The sequence below is a fragment of the Ceratosolen solmsi genome, unplaced genomic scaffold (genome assembly GCF_000503995.2).
Source record: "Ceratosolen solmsi marchali unplaced genomic scaffold, CerSol_1.0 scaffold47, whole genome shotgun sequence".
Classification (NCBI taxonomy): Eukaryota; Metazoa; Arthropoda; class Insecta; order Hymenoptera; family Agaonidae; genus Ceratosolen; species Ceratosolen solmsi.
In genome coordinates this window covers 924233-948645 of record NW_011948419.1, presented here as the reverse complement: position 1 = coordinate 948645, position 24413 = coordinate 924233, and the positions used below count along the sequence as shown (strand labels likewise).

The window sequence follows — 24413 nt, the reverse complement described above, 5'->3', positions numbered from 1 at the left end:
ATAATTCACAGAAAAGAAACGACCGACCCGTGAGATTACATCGGAATAAATCACTTGACAATTAAAGTCCGGATAAAATAAAAATAGAGGGAACAAGATAATGTAGCGAAGGAACGGGCTGGTGGAAGAGGCGACGCAATCGATTGGCGCGCAGAGTCGAGTTGGCGCGAGGATGTTAAGCACCGCCGGGTCGCGGCCTTGAAATGATGAATAGTCCGGCGAATTCCCTCTCGAGACGGCACCTTACCATCCTCGGATCTAGCATTGTGTAGTGGGCGCGAGCCACAAAAGCCGCTACTGTCTCGGTCGGCGTGTCGCTCGGCCCTCGTCGACACCTGTTGCGCACCCTTCACCTCGTCCCGACGAAGCACTTGAATGCCCGACCGGAGGGGGCGCACCGGACGACGGGGAGGCTTCTCAAAGATGACGGGGAGTCCAAGTGGCTCTTACCGCGCTGACGCAAGCGCTCGCGGATCCAAGGGCCGGAGATATTTCAGGCATATTAGACGAAAACCACCTCCTCGGTGATTTCAAACGCGGAAGCTGCTGCTGCTGCTGCTGTTGTTGTTGAGTTTACTCAACGGGGGTTGCTAAACAATCTACCTCCCCTTGCTCCACTCTCGTTCCACTCTCGTTCCACTCTCGTTCCACTCTCGCTCGTGATTTTCTCCTTCAGGATCCTCCCCCGCCGCTCGGTGTCATCGGTTTTCCTCCGGTTCTCCGTCGGTCCGGAAACATCGCGACCGACGTTTACATTTGGGGCGGAGTTTGCGGTTGAAGCAGAGCGAAACGTCGCCCGACAACCTTCCCTACCAAATGCCTATAATTCCACCAGTCGAGGTAAAATGCAGGTACGAAATATATATGTGTAGCAAGCGGTCCAAGAGGATCCTGCGTCTGGATCACGACGATAGACCCGACTGCCGAGGAAGACATTCGACTACGAAAATCCCCCTGCAATACTACTGCAAACTTCTGAACTTTCTTGGGCATTTCGGGTGAAAGAGTAATGGCTTTGAAAAGCGAGACTTTAACTGCATTTACTCGAGCTGCTGCGCATTTCGCGTAAGAAGGGCTGTATTTATGTGCAGGCACGATCGCTTTCATAAAACTTGGGCACGCCCAAACGGTATTCACTCCTTTTCCAAACCAATTCTTCAGCAAACGTCTATTACTCGACTTACTCTACCTTCGCTAAATTCCATTATATTCCGTCGCGTTCGATCATACGTTACATGTGTACATACTATGTTTATACGTTTTTTTGCCAATTTGAAAATGCCAATGAGAGGAAACTGGGTGTTAAAATGTAAAATATGGCTGTCTATATTTGGGGTAGACAATGAGGGAAAACTTAGATTAATTAACCGCTGCTCTACGATTCATCTGACAAATTAAAAGTACACGGCTTTAGTAGTTTCCTTAATGATTTTGAGCTTCGCGAGTTCATAATCGCTCACAATAATAATGCCTTGATGGGTGAAGAATATTTACAAAAATTTCAATGCACAATGCCTGGTCTTTGTAATATTTGATAATTTACAATTCGCGTTTATCAAATGAACGTTATTTAATTTATAGATATATCGAAGGTCAAGTTTGCCACTTCATTAAAAGAACTTTATGAATTTAATGGATAAAAAAATTTCTATTTACGAGAAAGCTGAATGAAAACTGTCGATTACATTCTTATTCATTGTAGTCTTAATCACAGTTTATTATAGTCTTCATTCCAATCAGTAATAACTATTTGAGCGCAAACTACTCTAAATTTTTTGTAGGATGCACAGAATAAATCTATGTGTGCTCTTCTTATATTTAACATCTTTACGTGTATGTGTTATTGTGTTTCGCCTTCCCTTTCTAATTCCTCTTCGCTGAATTTGGTGAATTTCTCCGACTCGTATTCCTTTTGTTTTAACAATAAACATTCACGCAATAAAAGCTTCAATTCCAAATATCAAGAGCTATTGATATTTGATTGTACTTAATTCCTTATGTAAATAGGTATAGGAAAATGTTTTTTGTCATAACAATAATACAATAACGTTACGTCTCATTTTCGTAGAATTGTATCATTGGTTTTTAATTTTTCTTTACAATTGTAAGATCCAAGAAATGAAATACATTATACTGTTTATCATAAAACACGTACACTATGAATGTAAATAATTTTTTTTTTTGTTTTTTTTTTGTTTTTTTTTTTTTTTGTTTTTTTATAAGATATAATTATTGACACGTTAAAACTAAATAGATAGAGAATTGTCTACATTTCTTAAGTATTTGAATTATCAACGTGATGGAAAGAATTTGCCAGAAAATGTATCATTAATATTAATATTTTTAATTAAAGAAATTAAATTATTTGTATATTATTATTAATGTTAATAATTGTGAAATTAGAATAAGTTATTACCAATCTTTTATCACGTATATTAATAAAAATGACGTATCAATTAAAATACAAAGTTTTAAATACAAACATTTATGTTACATTACGTTAAAGAAAAATAGTCAAAAAATCATTATAAATACGAAACATTGTTATATGCTTCCATAAATAAGTACTATGGAATAAGTAAAGTGAAAGCAAATGCATTCTTCTTCAGAAAGCTTAAAATCTAACATTGTGCCGTGTAACTACAAGAAACATTTTGCTTAACATTACAAAACTCTCTCTCTCTCTCTCTCTCTCTCGCTTTCTCTTCAAGGGAGCAAAAGAAACGAGTACGCGTAGTACGGATTTCCAAAATTCTAGTGCGGTCGCGGTTTGTCCATAAAGTTAATGCATCTCTCAGCCTCCTCCATTCTGTGTGGCTTCTACTGCTGCTTAATGCACTTGGGGTTGCATTTGTGTGAAAGGCGGGCGGAGGAGAGATGTTCGCTCAGCGTCAAAAGGGACATTCTTGTGTTCTTCTTAGTTGCTTTGATATTCTATTAAAATTCTTACTGTGATAGCGTGTTTTACGATTGACAATGCTATTTATTAAGGCAACTTTGTTTCCGCTCTTACGGCACTCTTGCAACAAAAAAGCAATGCCAAGAGGTAGATTTATCACCACATGTGAACAATTAATAAGATGCTTATATTCTTTTGTGATTTTCTCACCACGAGCTCATTTAACTCATGAAAATAAAATTGTCGCTGCCAAGCGAGCACTTCTCGTATATTTTAATTTCGACTCATTTAACGAGCCAATCCCTTCTTTGCATCAATTATTTTTTCATTTATTTCTTTGAAAAATTTATATATATATATATATATATATTGTTATATTAAATGTATCCAAACTATTTATGAAGATGTCGAAATTTTATTCAAATTGAATTAATAATGTGTAGTGTACGAATAAATAGAGAAAACATATATTTATCTTTAATCAGCTAAATGAATAAACATTAAAATAGATTCTATTCACTTTTTAGTTGAAATTTCATTTTTCAGTTGAAATTTTCATAAATATAATGACATCATATATCTGTATTATTATGACAATGTTATTAGATCTGAAACGACACATTTAATTAAATTTATTACTAACAAGATCTCTTATGCTCATTACACCTGTAATTCATCTGAATCTATGCGATTTAATTATTATGCTAATTATGTTTGAGGTCTTCTCCGATGATTATTATGTTATATGAGAAAGTCATTATTTCTGCGGTACTTTTAATCCTTTTCTCCTTTTCTTAGATTACAATATAACAAACTATACTACGTTGACTGTCGACTCGACACGTCTTAAACGATACGATCCAATTACAATGATCATTCCTATATTTTACGATTTTTCTACTAAAAATTTATCATTATACTATTCCAAGTTTTTATTTGCATTTTATTAAAATTGATATATATATATATATATATATATATATATATATATATATATATAATCAATATACTAATTTTGTACAAACGTTGTAAAAATATGAAAGAAAATAACTCTGATAGAGTCTCAATTTTGAAAATAATTATCTTAAATCAATATTTATAATGTTTGGATGGATTTTATTAAGCATACTTTTCCATTAGATTTTCTTTTTATTTATTATTATCATGGCTAAAAATTTCGCTTCCACTCTTTAAATATATGTTCCCAAAAAATTTCAAGATCTACGATCTTACGATTCAATATTACTTTGGACATTTTACAATTTGTTTATTAATTATCTTCGATTCCAGTTTCATATTATTTCTCCAGAACGTCGAATCACATATTGTTCACATTTGTTTTAGAAATATTTTACCGATGAAATAAACATACTGACATTTATCTTATATTTTTAAATAAATAAACTACACGTTCCTTTGCATTTATATCTTATCTTCGTTAATTGGCCAAAGTGACTTATTCTTAAATGTTGATATTACTTGTTCATATATAAAGTCCAAGTATACCTTACATGACCAAGTTTCAACAAACACGAAAATTGATCTTTTATTATCTAAAATCAAAACAATATTGTACATGCATATATATATATATATATATATATATATATATATATATGTCATTATGTTACAAAATATCATTTTCCAAATTATTCGTATAGGTAAATATGGACAATGTAATGGGGAAGTTATGTTGTCATTGATTTTTATTTTAAATATTATTACACTTTGACATTTTATCTTGCAAATATCGATGTCATGAACTACCAGTGTCATCATAATATTTATAAATTTAAATAAATTTAATACAAATTATTTGCATAATGTTTTGAATTCATTGCACTGATTGCTAATTATGTGCAGAGTATCTGAATAAATTAAAATGTTCTTTTTAATAAATTTTTAGGATTTTTAAGATTTGTTCAAAATTTTAGTGGAAACTTTGTTAAAATATGAAAGAGAATATTTTAATTTATTATTTAATTTATTGCTTTCAAATGTTGTTTTTTTATATGAAATAGTATACAGTAATTATTATAATTGTTATTGATTAAATTATCGTTACATGCTTTCAAAATGAATATTTAAAAATTATTTTGAATATTATAATAAATGTTATTAATAAGCGTTTTCTTTATGTTGTTGTTGTGTGAATACTTGCACAAAACGGAAATAATAAAGAGGAGAGATTAGCACATATCGATCGGGAAAGAAATTTAACAATTCCGGCAATAACTGATACATCTTACGTGGAAAATATTTTCATAACGCATATACTTTTATGCTTCAAACTTTTATTCGCCATTTATTATTATTCCTATTACATGATTATTTAAAAGAATTTTTAATATTTAATATATGTTATCAAAGTTGTTGTTGTTACAATCAAAATATATCAATTTTGTATGGAGTGAAACAAACGTATTGTCAATATATTTTTCATTGACAATGAATAATACAAAACAACCATACTGTTGATAAAAACAAGAAGAATATTTTATTAATTTATACAAGATTGCGTTTAAGATATACTTACTAATTGAAAAAATAAAAATATAATAAAATAATAATGAAAAAGCCAAAGTTCAAAAGTTTATGGAAATAATAAGAATTTCTAATACTAATGTATCTTTAGGTTTATTAAAATTCTTTGTAAGCTTAATTTTTAAATTTATATGTCGATTGTCGAACAGGTGGAGTTAGTATTCAATAAAACGTTAAGTATATTATTTATTCACACGATCTTTAACTTTCTAAACATTACAAAAGTTAATATTCTTCCATATAGTTAGACATTTGATATGGACACGCGACAAGAACGTCTAATGAAATTGTACAAATTCAAAATTTCGTTTGAATTACTTTTTTCAATTTACTAAAATTGATTTGTTCAAATAGAATAAATTTTTATTAATAATATTCATTATCATCATTATTATGGCATCTATATAAAATAAATTCAACATTTATCCATTGAAGAGAAACAAAAAAAGAAAAAAAGAGCCATCACGTCTCACTAAGAGTGCGCGCTCACTTCAAGTAGGCAAATAAAAATGTAATAAAACTTAAAACTAATATGCTTATTTTCTTTTAATTAATAATTTAAAATATATAGTAAATTTAAGTTGAATATTAGTCTTATGTCCTGTCTAATGCGCATCGATCGAGTATAAAAGTTTGCCACAGTCATCGTGCTTCTTTTATTTTAAACGCGTGTAAACGGTATCGAGTTGTGTGTTTGCTAGTCGACAGTTGATGACAGTCAACAATATACGATTTCTCGGCACTTTTAGCGATTTTAGTTGACACGCTGACTCTCATGCAAGAGTGAAGTTTCGGTATAACAAACTGGGACAAGTAAATTTATCATGTAGAAAACCAATATCATTAGCATATCTAGCGATATACGATTATCAATTATTATAACTTGAATTATAATAATATCGGCATCTTGGCAAATGGTACTTAAGCCATGTGACTTACGGATCAATAAAAATTAACAAAAGAGCACAAAATTTTGTAAAATTAATTTTTTTATCTCCGCGTAAACACATTAATTTACTTTTAAAATGGAAAAATGTGCGTGTTCCCCAAGCGCGCGCAACGGCCCCAACGATTCCAAATGATTAATTTTTTGCCTTTGTTTACACCGGTACCTCCCACCCCACCCCACCCCCCTTCAATTCGTTGCTGACTCCGCCGAGATTAGATATAGCCTCCGATTACGCAGAAATAGCTCGCTTCGAACAAACGAATGTGCCCTCGCCCCTCCCCCCCCCCCCCCCCCCCGGGCCGAGCAACCTTGGCCACCTTCCGCGCTAAGATCGCCTCGAGTCCCCCTTCTTCCTGGCCAAATAAAAACTATACTACCCAGGCTATAATATCAGGCGGTTCTTGCAAAACGAACACAAAAATCCAGTCGTGAATAATGAATTTGATCGACTCGAGGCCGGAATATGCATGCTCTCGCAAAAGCCGGGAATTTCGCTCCAACGCCTCAAACGACGAGACGCGCATCGATAAAGCCGCGCGCTGATAACGACGATCATCGCGCCATCTACGTGCAAGATCGCGATTGACACGCGGCTCGATCGGTAATCGGGGAACAGAACCACCAATCACCCCCCCCCCCTGCCATCGCCACGGCTGATTGTTCGACGAGTTATCCGTGCCCGCAGTGCCACCTATCGGCGCCCATCCCAGCGCCCCAACGCTAATTTCGAAAACAACAAGAGCAGAATGATCATGAAAGTGATCGAGTGCGCGAGCGCGAGACAGACGTCGCGGTCCCGTGCCCTCGAGGAAGTTCTGCCCGGAGTCTCGATGAACCGTGGAAGCCGGGAATTCCATCCGATCACCGATCGAACAGAGACAGCTACCAGTCGTGCCTCCTTTTCTCCTTAGCCCGAGAGCCGATCCGTACGTATATACGCACACAAAAAAAAAGAAAAGTATGTATATGTATATGTATATGTATATGTATATGTATATGTATATGTATATGTATATGTATATGTATATGTATATGTATATGTATATGTATATGTATATGTATATGTATATGTATATGTATATGTATATGTATATGTATATGTATATGTATATGTATATGTATATGTATATGTATATGTATATATGTATTTGTATGTATGTATAAAATTGCGCTGGCGGGATCTCTTAGGCAACCTTTTTCACCGGTCACGTCGGCTCTGCGGGAAAAAGTTCCGGCCTGCTGTCGCCGCCCTCCGTCCACTCATTGTTGCGTAAACGAACACGAGACGCTGATTCACTCCAGGGCCTCGTCGTCGCTCGTTTATGGGCCAGCAGACTCGCGCTACCCATTCCCAGCTGCTGCTTTTTCGCGAAAAAAAAACCCCACGGGGGTTTGATAATTTGGATGGGTGGACGAGGGGTTTAGACGCTTTGAAGCAAGTGTCGCGTGGCTGTGGCTGAAGGGTTCGGTGGCGGCGGGGGCTGCGGAGGTAGCGGTAATCGCACGACTCGTTCGCCGGTCGCAAGGAGAGTCAGACCAGCGAGGTCTTGAACGAGAAATTTGAACGAGGAGATGCCTGCTACGCACCCCGCTCCCCTCGCCGTGGAAGCGAGTGTCGACGGCGACGCTGGAAGCCGCGGACCGCCCGCAGTCGAGGACGTGACTCCGGGCCGCGAGCCTCGCCGATTTTCGTGATTTTCGTGATTTTCCTCGCCTCGGACGACACGAAGCCCGAGCTACGGCCGCATTCACTTATATACGTAGTGCCGTACTTTCTACTCGCAGCTCATCGCTCATTGGGAAAGTAGCCCGCGTACTCGGGGCCGGGACTCCGCGACTCCGCAGTTACCCGGGACTCGCAGCAGTGGCGTAGCGCCGAGAGCGCGAATGCCGATCGAAGCCGTTATGCGATAATTGCCGGGTTCGCCCGCGAGGAGCCTGGCGAGTACGTGGGCAGATGAGAGACGCGTCCTGGTGAGAGGGCGTCGTCCACCGTAAGCATCGACAATCGTTAATTAATAATGCTCCTCGGGAAGAGAAAAATTTACGGTCGATTTATCGATTTGGAGCGGAGATGATGAGGCAGAGCTCACTACTTCACGTAAAATCGTCGTGCCATTTTCTTCTTTCGTTTTTCTTTCGTTTTTTTTTATATTATTTTTTTTAATTTTTGTTTGTCTTTGTTGTTGTTGTTGTTGTCGTCGTCGTCGTCGTCGTCGTCGTCGTCGTCGTCGTCGTTGTTGTTGTTGTTGTTGTTGTTGTTGTTGTTGTTGTTGTTGTTGTTGTTGTTGTTGTTGTTGTTGTTGTTGTTGTTGTTGTTAATGCACTAATCAATTTGAGATAGTGGAGCAGATAAGTGGGCACGTCGTATCTCGTTCGACTTTTTAAAGGCCTTATCAGCTTAGGAGATACGAAATTGGCAGCCAATAGTATAAGCTTGTGAAATTGTGGTATTTCACATCGAAGGGAAAAGTTCTTCTCCGTTGTAAAATGCGCGGGCGAATGGGCATTGAGCGTTGAGCTAAGGAATATTTGTGCCATTTAATGCGAGAAGTTTAGTGGGCGATGGGCTTGGACCTCGCTTGGAGTTTGCTCAGCAACGGTAAAAATTTCGTTTGGAATTTTTGATGCTCGCGGTTATAATGATAAGGGGATCATTATTCAGAAATTTCACCGTGATTTTATTTATGAGAAATTTAATATATTCTGCCATATCTTTGATTTAATAATGATGATCATATAATGCCACGTTAAAATCTTATTGGAATTGCAAGTAATTTTTATGCTACTCCCAATGGCCTTGAGAAAAGCATTCTTTTATAATAATACGAATTTCTGTTGGCGTTGGCAGCTTCCAGTCGAAGAGTCCGAAGAGAAAGTTATTTTTCATAAATCGTTTCACTCGTCTCCTTACAGACGTTTTTGTTTTTGTTTTTTCATTGTTATCGTTGATTGTTGTTATCGTTGATTGTTGTTTCGATTTATTATTATTATTTATTTATTTATTTATTTATTTATTTATTTATTTATTTATTTTTATTTTTATTTTATTATTTTTTTTTTTTTTGATTGACTTTTATATTTGTTTAAATTTTTTGATTTTTTATTTTTTTTTAACTGTTGTCCGTTATACTACGCTCTTCGGGAAGGAAATTGAAACGAGACTTTCTCTGCAAAGTTAATATTCCAACGGAGACTATTAAAATTGATATAAATGTATTCGTTCAGTTTACGAAAGCCAGCGGTAAGTACGTTGGTGGCGGTTAGTCATTAAAAAAAATTCATAATATTATCTATCGGAATGCAGACGAAAGAAAATAATAGAAAAAACGTTTGTAGGCATATAATGTACTTGCGAACAATGGGATATTATTACTCATAAAATTGTTTACCTTTTTACTACAACGAATTCATAGATTATTAACAATTTCGCTACTGTATAATGAAATTTAACGAAATGCCATTAAATTATTTATTTCACTTTATTGCTCATATTGAGTTTCAATAGAATTGAATTATATACTCCTTATCGAATAATTCATCATCACATTCATACGCTCTAATCTAACATAGATGAAATAATGCCATCCAGCGTTATCTCGGCTAAAAATGTTCGATCTCGTAAAATTATTGATAATAGGCAATTGAATATTGCGTCCATAGTTACATAAAGAAAAAGAAAAAAAAAAGGAAGAAAAAAAATTGACATTTCTACGCTAATGAAGCCGTACTATTTCATAAATACATAGCATTTTCCCAAGTATTGAAAAATTAGAAATTCCAACTGGAGAAGAATATAATATTACTTGCAATTGCTCGATAATGCTTCTATCAAAGGTGGACTCGGATTTCACGAGTCTCTTTGATGAAAGATTATCAATCAATTTTTATTAAGTACCTCTCATCTGTCTATTAAACTATTCTATTAAACAACAAACAGAATATATATTATACTCTACGTATCGCGATAAATTGCAATTTTACGAATTTTTTCGATTAAATTCTGTCTTACCTTTCTTTGCCTTTCTTCGCCTCTCTTCGCCTCTCTTCGCCTTTCTTCGCCTTTCTTCGCCTTTCTTCCATTAACCTGTGAGTACTCACAGTGAGTGCTTGCTCTGTCAATGATAATTTATTAAAGTTAAGTATTAAATGTATATCGCCGCTTTTATAATGAAAAATTTCATATTATATTCGTTTTTGTTCGAAGCAGCTGATCTTTACATTCGATGGTATGTATTTAATTTAACATGTTTGTACAATAATTTGCAATTGATCTTGAAAATAAATTAGAAAGCCTAATTAAACTTCAATTCAAATTCACTCGTAAGCATCGTTAAAAAAATCAACTCATTGAAGAAAACATAATATTAAATAAATTTTTAAAAAAAATTAATCCAACTGCCGATAATGTAGAAACTCTACTAAAGGCTTCTGTAGTACCAGCAACCGATTTATATCCTTTTTAAAAAAAAAATTCAAGTACTTTATAAGACATTCAAAATTAATTTGGTGGCGAAATAAAATAGGGGGCATACTATTCTTCTATATTGTTCAACAACATTTAGAAAATTTATAAAAACCAGTATTGGAAATAATAGTATTTGATGATATGTTAATTGCTTGCTCTGTTGATATGTTAAAATTCCGATTTAATTAAAATGGAATTTCATTTGATTATTAAACAACAATGAAGGATTCATTGTCTCATTGAAGAAAATAAATACATTACAGTTAAATTAGATTATATTTATTAATTATTTAATTATTAATATCGATATCTTGAGTGCATTCTATAAAAGGCTAAGATGGAATAATTAAAGCTAATTTGCATAATCGATATCAAAATTCAAATTTATTCTACAAATTTTAACCATTCATATGTATGCGCAATGACTCGCGAGCTGCGCATCTTGCGAAAATAAAATTTTTTAATTTCCAATTACTATTCGTGTTTCATAATATAATAATAATAATAATAATAATAATAATAATAATAATAATAATAATAATAATGATAAATTAATAACAATAGTAATCTATTCATATATCTGACTAATAATGGAATGATAAAATAACATTCAATATACTAACATGTCTACTTAATATTGAAATCGAAACTCTCGAAAATCATACTTTCATCGACTAATCGGCATTTGTCAACAAATCATTATTTTATAATAATATTAAGTATTTCGTTCATTGCGACCAATCGTTATTCTTCTATCGAATGCGAATAATGCGAATATTTTTAAATATTCAAAAGTAAAATTTTGATTTTCTCTGTCTGTAATTACTCTCAAGTGAAAATGAATTGTTATGAAACAAATACACAGACTGTTTTTTAAACCAATTTAACATGAAAATCTTATAATTAAAATTGTATGATCAGATAAATCATGTAATTTTGAAAATGAAATTTATAATTCATATGGTGTTTAATATAAATTTTGTACAATTTGAATTAGACGTTTTTTTGGAGAACATAATAGAACAATTATAAATTAGAAAATTTCACTGAAATTAGTGTGATCAATAGTAGCAATATTTATTTGATTAAAAATAATTCAAATTACAATGTTAATTAAAGTTCAAAAGTTTTTTTAACGCATATACGGTTACGCGGTAATTATATAATAAATATAAAATTACAAATTGCATTATAATATTTAAGTATAATTTGCAATTGATTACTTAAAACTTTTTTCGAATTTTAATTTGTCCATTATAATGTGATATAATAATGTAGTTTGTCGTTCGGAATTTATTTTATACGTAACATTCAATTTGTTAGGGGATACTTTCCATTATAAATAACGTAAATACATTCATTTCGTAATTAAATAGATCTTCATTCAAATAAATAAAAAATTACTTTGAATCAAATCAATTTATAAATATTTTGGCACTGCTAATTCTCTTTAATTATGCATATTTTTGAAAAATGCAAATATTTATTAGCAACATCCGGAGGAATTATTTAATGTTCCAATAAACGTAATATCGGTACTAAAACTTAAATCTATTTTAATAATTTTAAAGTCTAATGAAATTCTAAGTTTACAAATAAATGATTTCTCAGAATGTAATAGAAATGTTTTCGATAAGGGTTAGATGAATCGAACAACGTATTTCTTTATAAAAAGACTTGTATTAGTATTAACTTTCGCTGAAGAATTCACATTTAGATTTTATTATTATTATTGATGAGTGAATTTTAATTGATAATTAAATTATATTTGCTATCAATGATTTTTCCTCAATTACATATTAACGTAATTATGAAAATACATTGCGAAAAGAAATTTTAACCTGTAAGACATGATAGCATTCAGTTAATATTTGCATAAATACATTTAACAATATTTTGGAAAATATAATGAAATGAATAATGAAAAATTTGAAATGCAAAAACTTATAGATAAAGTTTTGCTAAACAGTATAGTCACTTTGAAATTTATATGCTGGAATTTCATATATTGTACTTAAGGGAAAAGTCATACATTTATTTTTCGACTGTAATTTTTGTATTTCTATTACCTTGAAAAAAAAATAACATGGATTGAAATTGAAAATTTTAGATGAAAAATTAAATTGTAAATAACTTATATAATGAAGATTATAATGTTAAAAGACAAAGTGAAACTTCAAAGAGAACGTCAAATTTAAGTGTTCGTTAAGTTTTGTAATATTTTTGTTAATTTATAGATAATGCAAATCTTAAGCCAGTTTGATGATGATTTCGCTAAACATAATAATAATATATAATTAATCGGTTATTATAATTTACAATTTAATAATGTAAAATATATAAGGGAAATCCGTATCTGATTGAAAAAGTATAATAAGGAAGTGATGATAAATATATTCTCAAATAATAAACTAAATCAATGAAATTAATGTGTCGCATTACGACGTTAGAGCATCAAAGTATTGCATTTAATAAAAGAAAAGGATGAACGTATATAAGTATGCTCATCAAACGAATATACATTTATTTTGTATTCCTGGTGTAGGATTCTACAGTTTTTATGGGGATAATAAAAATTATTCTTTATCTCAATTTACTTTCTGATGTAACAGTTTTCCCATTTTAACTTTTCAAAATAAAATAATTCCTAGCGGAAATTTTACTTTGATGCGTAGTAAAAATTTAACGTATAATGTCCCAAAGAGAAAAATACTATCCTTTTTTAAACGACACACTATTCATTATAATTTGATAGTAGTAATATATTGAAGATCAAATAGATTTGAATGTTTTCCACAAGACGGCTGAATTCTTGAAATTTAAAGAAATATTTAGCCTTTGTCGGTAGAGTAAGATTGATTAATTCAATTAATAACATAACATCCCGTACATATTTGAGATTTTCAATCTTTGTTTTTTCTCAATGTACTTATAATAAAATTATGTTTTTAATAACCTCTTGAAATTTAAAACAAACCCATTCAGTAGCAAAGCCATAAAGTGCAAGATCAAGAGCCGAGGCTACTTGATATTACTCATAACTCATACTTTTTCTATTCTCTTCACTTTAAGCTCCCATACTTAACGTATTGCTTTAATATTTAAAAGACCATAAAAAAATACAATTGCTTTTTTACACTTACTGCTTCAAAAGTAAAAAAAAAGCAAAAAAAAAAAAATAAAACAAAAAAAAAACAAAAAAAAAACAAAAAAAAAAGTAACATCCCTGTAATATTAGCATTGTTATGAATGTTATTGGAATAGATACTCCAAACACTACTGAACAATCTTTTCGCTTTCCCTATAATCAATGAATGCAAAGCTAAAAATTTTATGGAATTCGTAAAACGGTGAAAGGATGGCATTCCATATCACTGCAACGATTATTCAGCGTTAAAAATCGATCTCTACCCAATTTTGTTATAATTCCTGAATAATATAAATTTTCGGGGATATTAATTTATTTCGCAATGAATAATTTTATATTAAACTTAAGAGAGTTTCCTCGGAGGTGAAATAATTAATTTGACAAAGAGAAATAGTTTTGAAGGAAGATACATCGTCGATTAAAGAGTTCTCGTATTTTCTTTCACAAATACTTGCGTTTCAACAGATCATAAAAAAATGATTTGCCTTGAAATAAAAGTATTATTTTCACGATATAAATTATACTCATTGCTTTTTTATGCGATATTATTATTAATGATACTATTATTTAGGACTCTACATGCTCATTAGTCGAATAAAATGTATTGTTAAAGATATATTAATTGCATTATGTAGATAGATTTCAGTTTTAAATTACTCTACGACAATATTATACTTATCAAATTGGATTGGATTACGTTAATATGGAGAACAATTTATTGCTAAAATATATTATATTTAAGTAAAATTTCGTTAAAAAGGGCATAATATTGTAGATTAAATTGTAGAGAGCGTTTATAATTTGAAATATACGATTGATTATTCAAGAAAATTTAGTTTCTGTTAAAATAATCACTAGAATTGAAATTCTGTCTTATAATTTAGAATATAAAATATTAAATTGTTAATCATTTCAATATTCAATTGCGATTATTACCATAAAACATATTTATTTTTATGCGACAAATTGGATAGAAAAACTTCAATTATATCCAAAAACATATTTTCTCTATATCACATTAAATTTCATTTAATACTATTGTAAAATATTCATATATTCTCATACGATAAAGTGCAATTTTCAAATAAAGTATGATTAATCCGTTCGTCATTAATGCATGCACATGCACACAGTTACATACGTGCTTGTATTCCTAAGTGTATGTATTCCGAAACGATGGTAGAAATATTTTCGAAAAGCAAGATATTGTTTGTGCCACGATATTCTTCGACCATATAAAAATAGAGATAACTTTTCATTGCATAAAAGCTTTGAAAAATATCGTTTCAAAGAAAGGATTTCCAACGTTTTTAATTATGACAAATTCTATTAATTTAAACGATGAAAGCAAGATTTCGCAATTTTTTAACAGCAACAACAACAACAACAACAACAACAACAACAACATCATCAACAACAACAACAGCAGCAACAACAACAACAACAAGGGAAATCCATTCTTACTTTATAGCATTGCGATTGATTATAAAAACAATATATATAAATTTTAACTCAAACGAGAATGGTTTCAATTCGCGTATTTATAATAGATTTTTCAATTTGCAAACGCGTAAATGCCAATTTTTTGCAATGTAATTGTATTCGATATAATGAAGCTTAAAATTTTACGAAACTCCACAATAGCTGATCGAAAAAAGTCGATAGAAAAGTAGATGCGAATTCCATTAGTGAGTTTATCTATCTAAATGTCATAATGAAATAATTTCCGAGTAGAAGAATTAATAGATGAGAACGGCATTGATGGTTGGAGGGGGGGGGTGGGGTGGGGTGACGAGAGAGATCTGTAATAGTATCCGCTCACTGATTATAATAGTTACCATAAATATAAAAATGTGAACCAACCAAAAGGACACTTGTTTACAGAGTCATAGTGGACTTCAGCACTGCGGCGACAAGGACAGAAGGATGATATCCTCTCGCAATGAGCGAGTTTTATGACGCAGGCTCCCGAAATCGACGCTACTGGTGGAGCTGCGAGGGTCTTTCTTTCGTCGATCGTCCCCCTTCCATTTCTTATCCTCGTGCGAACGAGCCGCGCGGGAGCTCTTTCAGCCAAGCGACACGATAACGTCCCGCGAGGATGACCTGCTGGCGAAGGACTTCGACCTGGTGGCGGCAAAGGTTTGTCACGCGCTTTCGATCGTCGATTTGTTGAATCGGCTACGGATGCGGAAGCGGATGTGGATACGGATGCGGATGCGGATAGGGATGCGGATGTGAATGGATGCACCGGCCGAATGAATCTGATAAGAATTTTAGGCGTAAATGTCGACGTCGTTATCATCGATATCGATCGGCAATTATAATTGATATCGCGGGTTTCGTTGATTAAAGACAATTGACTTTACCAAGTTTTCACTCAATACAGCTGCACTTGGTGCCATCCAAATATACCGAATTTTATTAGCTTGCCGATAAAATGTGGCCTTTTCCTTTCTCGCGTTATATGAATCTGCCGAGAACACTTTCCGCCTCTTATATTGATTATTGGAATTCGTTAATAAAATTATAATTCTTTGAAAAGCGCGTACTTAGTTTAACGAAGCATCCGATTATTTCGTCTCGCTCTAACGATTAATACCAACAATAATAAATACTACTATACTTATACAATCAATTATGGTAGATCCGTGAACGAGAGCTTTTACAATAAAGAATTTTTCATCTAAAATTGTGAGATGATGGATAAACGATGCCGTGATTTTACTCCGATTTCATTTGTTTTTCTCAATGAACGAATGAAAAAGCTTCGATCTTAAGCTCAAAATGCTATTTCACTAGAGACCAATCACTAGCATGAAATATACATGGGGCATTTATGGAAGCCTCGAGTCTATAAAATCATTGACACGTTAAATGACTTGTAATATTCATTATTTATATACTTCTGGTAATCTACGTCACTTCTTTTCGTCTCAAAATACATTTCCCAATATGGCTATTTTACGAGCTGCTTTGCTCGAAAGAATTTCAACCTTCCAAGCTCATGTACGTACGTGATCCGTCGAACTCGCGCAGTTTACCGAATCATTTTACGACTGCAGCTGATAGCCTTGAACGACTTTAAACAGTTTTGGCTTTCTTCACATTCGTTGGCATCGCTTATTGCCCGTACAATGATAGCGCGTAATAATCCAAGGCAGAAACAAGCCAAAGGCAATAGTAACAATCGCGATTTCCAACAATTGTAATTCTTAGCCAGATATTTTGATTAGGATTTTTCTTAATAGGTAGACGTGATTTTATTATGATCTCGGCCAGTCCTATCCACTTTCTCGTGAATTCGCTTACTTCGCCGTCTGTAATATTATCTATGTTGTTTTAAAGGAGAGAGGAGGGGGATTGGGAGGGAGGCGAGAGGAGGGGGAAAGGCTCTACCCGATTCTTCAAACTTCTTTAATAAAAAATAATAAATTAATTTCAAAACTCGCCCACATAAGAAACCTTTGGTTAGAGACGGGCGATTTAAGATTGTTAAATATTTTCACTCGTGTAAGTGCAATCGTAAATTTTTATTACTTACTAGCTCTTAGATTGAAACCTCCGGAATACCTTAAAAGGATTGAGTTTTTTTTTGAATGAATCTTTATATAAAAAAAAAAAAGTTATGTTTCAATCTGGGTTAACGGGTCGATACACGACTCAATTTTAACTTAAACTTATACCAATTTTCTCAAAAAGAAACATAATGCTTTATTGCAAATTCTTTAAAGTCGTAACGAGACTTATTATTATTGTAATTGTACTGATTTATGCTTTAACATTAAAAAAAAAAAATAAATAAATAAATAAATAAATAAATAAATAAAAATAAAAAAAAAAAAACACTTATGCGTGCAATTTTCTTTTAGTAATTTTTGATTGGGGGGGGGGGGGAATAATAAATAGTGTATAGTGTATGTTGAGAAATTTCAGAAAGTGTCAGGAAAAAAGGTTAATAATTTTATGACTTGGGGTCTTGATCTCAATAGAAGCAGATTTGCTATGAAAAATGAGAACTCGTTTTAAAGAAATGTTCGGTCGCCCGGAGAGATATAAAATTTATTTCAGCTAATTTGTTAGATTAATTATAATCCGAAAATTTTCAAACGGAATATATTTTTCTTTTTAATGTACAGTCAAATAAATGTACAGTCGATGAACACACGAAGCTTCAATAATATCAATATCATGCGCGAATAAGGCTAGATTAGCTTTAGAAATTAAATTGATATTAAACTGATGAGTTATCATATAATGCCCTTATGCATATAATTTAAATATCAAAGGAATTGGTATTAGTGATTTGTGAACGTTATTAAGCATTTTACAAAGTTTTCCTTTTCTCTCTCCAACGTTAAATACGTACCTACGTACAACGGAAGACTACTAATTTCATTTCATCGTGGAGAATGTATTTCTTATAAGGTGTAATAAAAAGTTTAAAATCCCTTTAGATGTTTCAATGCACGAATTATATGGTGCTCAAACTTGACGTAGTACACTATCCGCACGTGCTTGGTCTTGACATAAATGCGTAACGCTAGCTCATGAAATAACAGGTTAGTCGTCAAGTACCGAGACTTTACGTTGCTCCGGCTAGTCATACGCGAGGTGAAAAATGTAAAGTAAAACTTCCATTCCAAATACTCGGCATCCGCATTTCTAATTCCCTAGTGGTTAAGTGCATAGAGGTAACTTTAATTATAGGTGGACGATTTTAAGCTACTATGGGCCAATAAGATGTGAAAAATAGAAAAATAGATATTGGAGTAGAAGAATATGTACAGGGATGAATTCATTATAATTTGACAAACATTAGAACGAAATCTAGTTAAACGAGGCGTTTTTTTTTTGTTTTTTTTTTTGGTTTTTTTTTTTTTGTTTGTTTTTGAGCAAATAAATAATTGACAAGATAGAAGCTTTATAGTACCTATTGACGCTTGTGACATATATATATATATATATATATATATATATATAATTACGATAATTCTACATTAATACTAAAATTAAAATAGTATAAACATGTGGGAAGAAAAATAATACATAAAAATGTTTGATAAACAAATGTTTCTTAGCAATAAATAACTCGCATATAAATTGATTCAATTTTACCGAACGTGTTTTCTATTTTTTTTTTTTTTTTTTTTATTTTTACGTAACTTTTCATGTGTACTAGATAAGTATTTTCATCCAATGCGCTTTGAATTATTTAATTATTCATTAATATTTACGTCATTTAACTTTAGTCGCAAAATTCATTGATATTCTGACTAAATTGTGGAAGAATATTTGCTGCGAAATATACGATAATACAGTTCATCTTTAAAACCGAATTATTTAGTTGAGACGCTAAATATAGTTATTTAGTAGCAGCTTGTCAAGTCAAGCAATTGATAATAAAAGTAAATGAAAATTATTATAAGCGCTGAAATAAGCATTTTTTTTTCTTTTTTCTTTTTTCTTTTTTACTTCTTATGCTTACTAATGCATATGTAAATATAATAAAGAAGTCTAGCGAAAAATCAGGCCACCTTTAATTCTGGTGTGATATTCAAAGTTTGCAAGTGCTCTAAATTTTTCATAAAGTAGTCTCGAGAATGGCAGAGGGAGGACTGGCAATCGCGAGATTAGGTTAATTTCACGGAAAATTCTATGAATATAACCGACTACTACTTTCCTTTACGTAGTATGTATGCAATAAATCGCACCGTTCAAAGCGAAACAGTTGCTGGAGCGCGCATACTTTTTTCGACAATTTCCAAAATAACGGTACTCCCGAAACATCGCATGACTAATGGCTTTAATAATCGAGCTTCGTAATTGTGGCGGCGGTGGCGAGGGAAGGGTGAACGTTTGAACGGGGTGATTGGGATAGCGCGGGGCGGGGGAGGAGGAGGAGGAGAAGTATTAAGATGAATGACACGCACACGAATCTAGTATAGCTGGATATTGCTTTGATGCTGAACAGTTAGCGGCGTAATTTCGCAAGATGATTTGTAGGCATGAAAAATTGAAGTACGACCAATAAGCGAGAGATGAACGTTCTTTGTTTAAATAGGGTTGAGCGCCCACTTCCCGTCGACGATGATCTCGAAACCGTTCAGGAGCGGAAGGAGCGCTTTAGAAGTATTTACATCATTTACTTCACCATGTTTCTTATGTCCCTGGGATTCAGCATTATCTTGACCGGGGTCTGGCCATATTTGGAAAAGGTAACCAACCACATTACAATCAGTTCAAGCGTAGCTTTAGAGCTTTCGCTCTCCTGCTCGTTAATCCCCGCGCACGGCCATTTCCTTCGAAAGTTTCGTAGATGCTCTCTATGATATAACACGAAAGTTACATAATTTGCAACACACGCGTCTCGGCATTATTTGATTAACAGTATTTAAATCCCCTTTATGCATCGGGACTTTTGGTAATGAATAAATTAATGTCATAATCGCATAATGATGTTTATGATTTGAAAAATCTGTTTTATCGCGTTAAAGTTACGAATGTTGAAACTCGTGATAATAAATAAGTTTCGACGTGCTTTGTAAAGCGATATTGTAAATGTGCATTGAAAACTTTTTTCAATACAATGATCTTTTGTAGGTCATTTGGTTTGAAATGATTTTTCTTTAATCTTAAATCTTATAAAATTTTGGCAATATTCTATTATTCTATTTTACCGATAATTAGATGAAAAATTAGAAAAATAAGCCTTTGTCCCTGTCTATATTTGAATTTATTGCTTTATAAGATATAGATAATTTTATTTTAAACATAAAGGCATTATTGGTGAAAACTGACCGTACACAGATATCAAATAAAAAATAAAAAGAGAGAAATCGCATACAATTTCATTTTTAATTATTTGCAAGTAGCTATTATGGAAAATTCGTTATTTGCCAAGCTCCGCTAATATTCATGTAATTGTCTCTTAAAGAAGTTATAAAAGTATTCACAGGGACATTAAAGTTCTTATACATCCATTTACGTACAAAGCGTACCTGTGAATTATAGTCTTCTTAATAATTATTAAATCGCATAGAAATTTTTAATTAATTTTTTGACGCTTATTACTTGCTAGCTATCCGTTGTGTTAAACATCGAGAAAAATTAAGCAGCTCATTTATCATTAAAGTACCTAAGAAATTGCACTTTATTTATATAAAAAAAAAAAAAAAAAAACAACATAAGACTAGGCCTTAATAAAGTCATAGATTTAATAAAGAAAAGGATAGATAAATATCGAATGAACTTCATGACATCTTAAATGCCAAATAATTTCAATAATTACAAATAATAACATTTAAATATATAAATCTGTCATTCAATGATTTCTTTCATACACTAAGAATATTACATAAATACTTAAAAAAAATGTATATATTACATTATTCAGAGTATGCTTCTATCGATTTTGCTATATTTCAAGTTAAAATTTAAAATTTGACCATAAATGCCATAAGAATAAAAGTATCTTTACTTCCACTGCATATTATTCCATGTATGTATCACTCGCGCCTTACAAAAGATGATTTCGATTAAATATTAAATTTTATACTTACTTACTTATACCAATGTGTTCGTAAAAAAAAAGCACGGACCACGTGTAATAAATTTCCCATCGACCGTACTTTTTGTGGCTCTAATGTATTGAATTAAAATTCTCTACCGAAACGATTTGAAGTGTGCCGAAAAACCATCCTGAATTCCCATTTAAAGAATAAAAAATAAAAAAATAAAAAAATAAAAAAAAAAGAGATGACGAAGAAGTAGAGAGACTCTACGAGAAGAAGAAGCCGAGATAGAAGGAAAAATGCACAGTCTGTAACATCCGAAGGAAGAAGTGAATTTTTCTGTTTTAATTCTCTCTCTCTCTCTCTCTCTCTCTATATATATATATATATATATATATATATATCGCGTTCCCTCTTTGTTTAAGCAACGACGATGAAGAGAGAAAGAGAGAGAGAGAGAGAGGGGGGGGGTGGACCACAAAGGACTGATGAGATTCCTCGGGCCTCCTATAAAGACAAAAAATAAAACCGTGGAGACGGCGACAAGTTGGCCGCGCGGATGGCCCCGGAATCCCCCTTAACATCCCTCGATTTGTTCTCTCGGTTCCCGCGCGCGATCTTCGACACGCAAAAAAGTCACAGGTATAGGAACGGCGGGGCAGGGAGCCACAGGGCGGAGGAGGTATAAACAAAGAGGGAATCTCGCGTGGGTCACGCGACGAATTTACGAGGATCGAAGTTGAAATATTAAGTCCGGCGTTGGCAAAAATTTTCAGCTGGACAACTCGGCGAGCAAGGAATTTATGGGCTACGTCGTGGCGGCCAATCCTTTGGGCCAGATGCTCTTCTCGCCGCTGGTCGGCTGGTGGGGCAATCGCAGCGGCTCCGTCAGGCTGCCCATCCTCATAACACTCGCCCTCTTCACCCTCACCTCGGCCGTCTACAGTGCCATCGAGGTATTACCGGGCGACCACAAGACCGTCATGATCGTCTCGCGCTTCTTCGTCGGAGTCAGCTCAGGTAATGACCTAGACAATCCTCTCCCGCTTCTTTACGGGACTTTTCTTTGACTTTTCGGAGAGGAAGAAAAGATGCCGGTTGGAATTCGGCTCTGACCACCGCAACAATGGCAGTGTCGAATAAACAGGGAGGCCTGTTGTATGTACAAGCTTTTGGGATGTTATTCTCTTCCACGAGGCTTGCAATACAACGATAAATATACATCTTAAGTGTACATCATTACAAACGACCCAATGATAAAAAGGAATCTTTTAAGTGCCTTATTTATACAAGTTTACATAAGTAGAAAATGTTAGCTGTAGGAGTTCCCTATACAATTACCTTTAAAATCGTTACTATGCAATTACCAAGCAAATAGTTTCTAAAGAATTCCAGAGAAACTTCTAATGCCGCTGGTTGGCTTGCCACGTCTATTCAAAATTTATTTGAAAATAGCAAACAATTATAACCATCGATCAATAAGCTTTTTCTATTTTTCCCTTCGATTTTGCAGTCACATGGCTTTTTTAAACAATGATTGGTTGTATCATTGTCCAGGGACCACATTTATATACGAGCTTTTATACATTAGTATTCGATTCTTAAATATGAACTCAAATTTAAAGTAAATTTTAAGAATATTTTGCATCTTTATTCGAAATTCAAAAGCTCAGCCGGGATTTTCTACTTTTTCCGAACAATCTATGGGCCATTACGTTCTTCAATACACAATAACAACATCAACATTTTCTTTCGACCGAATGAAAATTCAACTATGTTTATGACGTGTACATGCATTATCATTCAACGTACAATCAATTTCAAATTGATAAAGAAATATTTCGTAGGTGTCGACCGAGAAGGCTAAAGCAACGATTTCGATCATCAATTCCCTCCAAGATCCTATCGTACAAAGATTTTCGATAATATGACTTATTCAAATATTTATAATGGCAAATACCTCATCGATGACGTCAATCATTACATCAATTAATTACGCCTAATAAAGATTTTTTTTCCTTCCTTTAAAATTCAAATTCATTTACGACAAATTCATACGGATTAAGACGCAATGAACACTTGCTCGTAAAAATCAATATTAATAATTCCCTAAGTTAACGTAAGACAATAGTAAAGCTGTTTGTGGTAATAATGTTTACATTAAGGAGATGATTCCAAATTTTGATACTACAAATATAAATATTCGTAATCACCGAGCGCCCAGTATGCATCCGATTATTCTTTCATTTACCGAGTTGAAAACAATTCAATTACCATTTAATATGATCGGAAATTTTATTTCTTTATAAGATTCGTAAATTGCGAATATTCTACATAAAGCACGATATGTAAATTGTAATCACTTATTATTTAAGCTCTTCTTTCATTTACCATTAAATCCATTAAAGGATCCACAATGATTGTTACAATTATTATCGATGATCAATAGAGGATGTAATTCTTCTGTATTGATTAAAGCCTCAAATTGATCTTAAATGTTACACTCGGCATGGCCCATACAATCATCGTAATGACTTTTAAAAAGATAATATCAATTTTCAATAACAATTTATTCTAATAATAAATGTATTCTCATTCAATTGTCATTCAATTAAATTTGCTGAGCCGTGCGATTTCATATCTCCCATTATTCATAAGAATATAAATTCAGGTTTCGGCTTTGAGATGGTCTTATATAAAGGCTTTACAGCCATTGAATATAATCAAACCTTATTACATTATTCCATATTTTTGCTCTATTAAATCATTTTGACAGACATTATTGAACGAAAACGAAATTTTCGAACGACAATAAATATCATAATTATCGTCATTCATTTTATTATTATTTCGAAATTTTCAATAGATTCATTCGCTTTCCCTACTCTTAT

The 24413-nt window shown here is 32.8% G+C and overlaps 1 protein-coding gene across 1 annotated transcript in view; it reads left to right on the top strand.

The window, feature by feature from the left end:
• Positions 1–20026: 20026 nt before the first annotated feature.
• The window catches only part of Cln7 (CLN7/MFS domain-containing 8), a 12201-nt gene continuing 7814 nt past the window's right edge, over positions 20027–24413 (top strand). The window contains exons 1-2 of the mRNA XM_011497757.1: positions 20027–20226; positions 22299–22542. Of these exons, the coding sequence (XP_011496059.1) occupies positions 20050–20226; positions 22299–22542 (421 nt within the window). The 5' untranslated portion in view covers positions 20027–20049. The remainder of the gene's footprint in view (positions 20227–22298; positions 22543–24413) is intronic.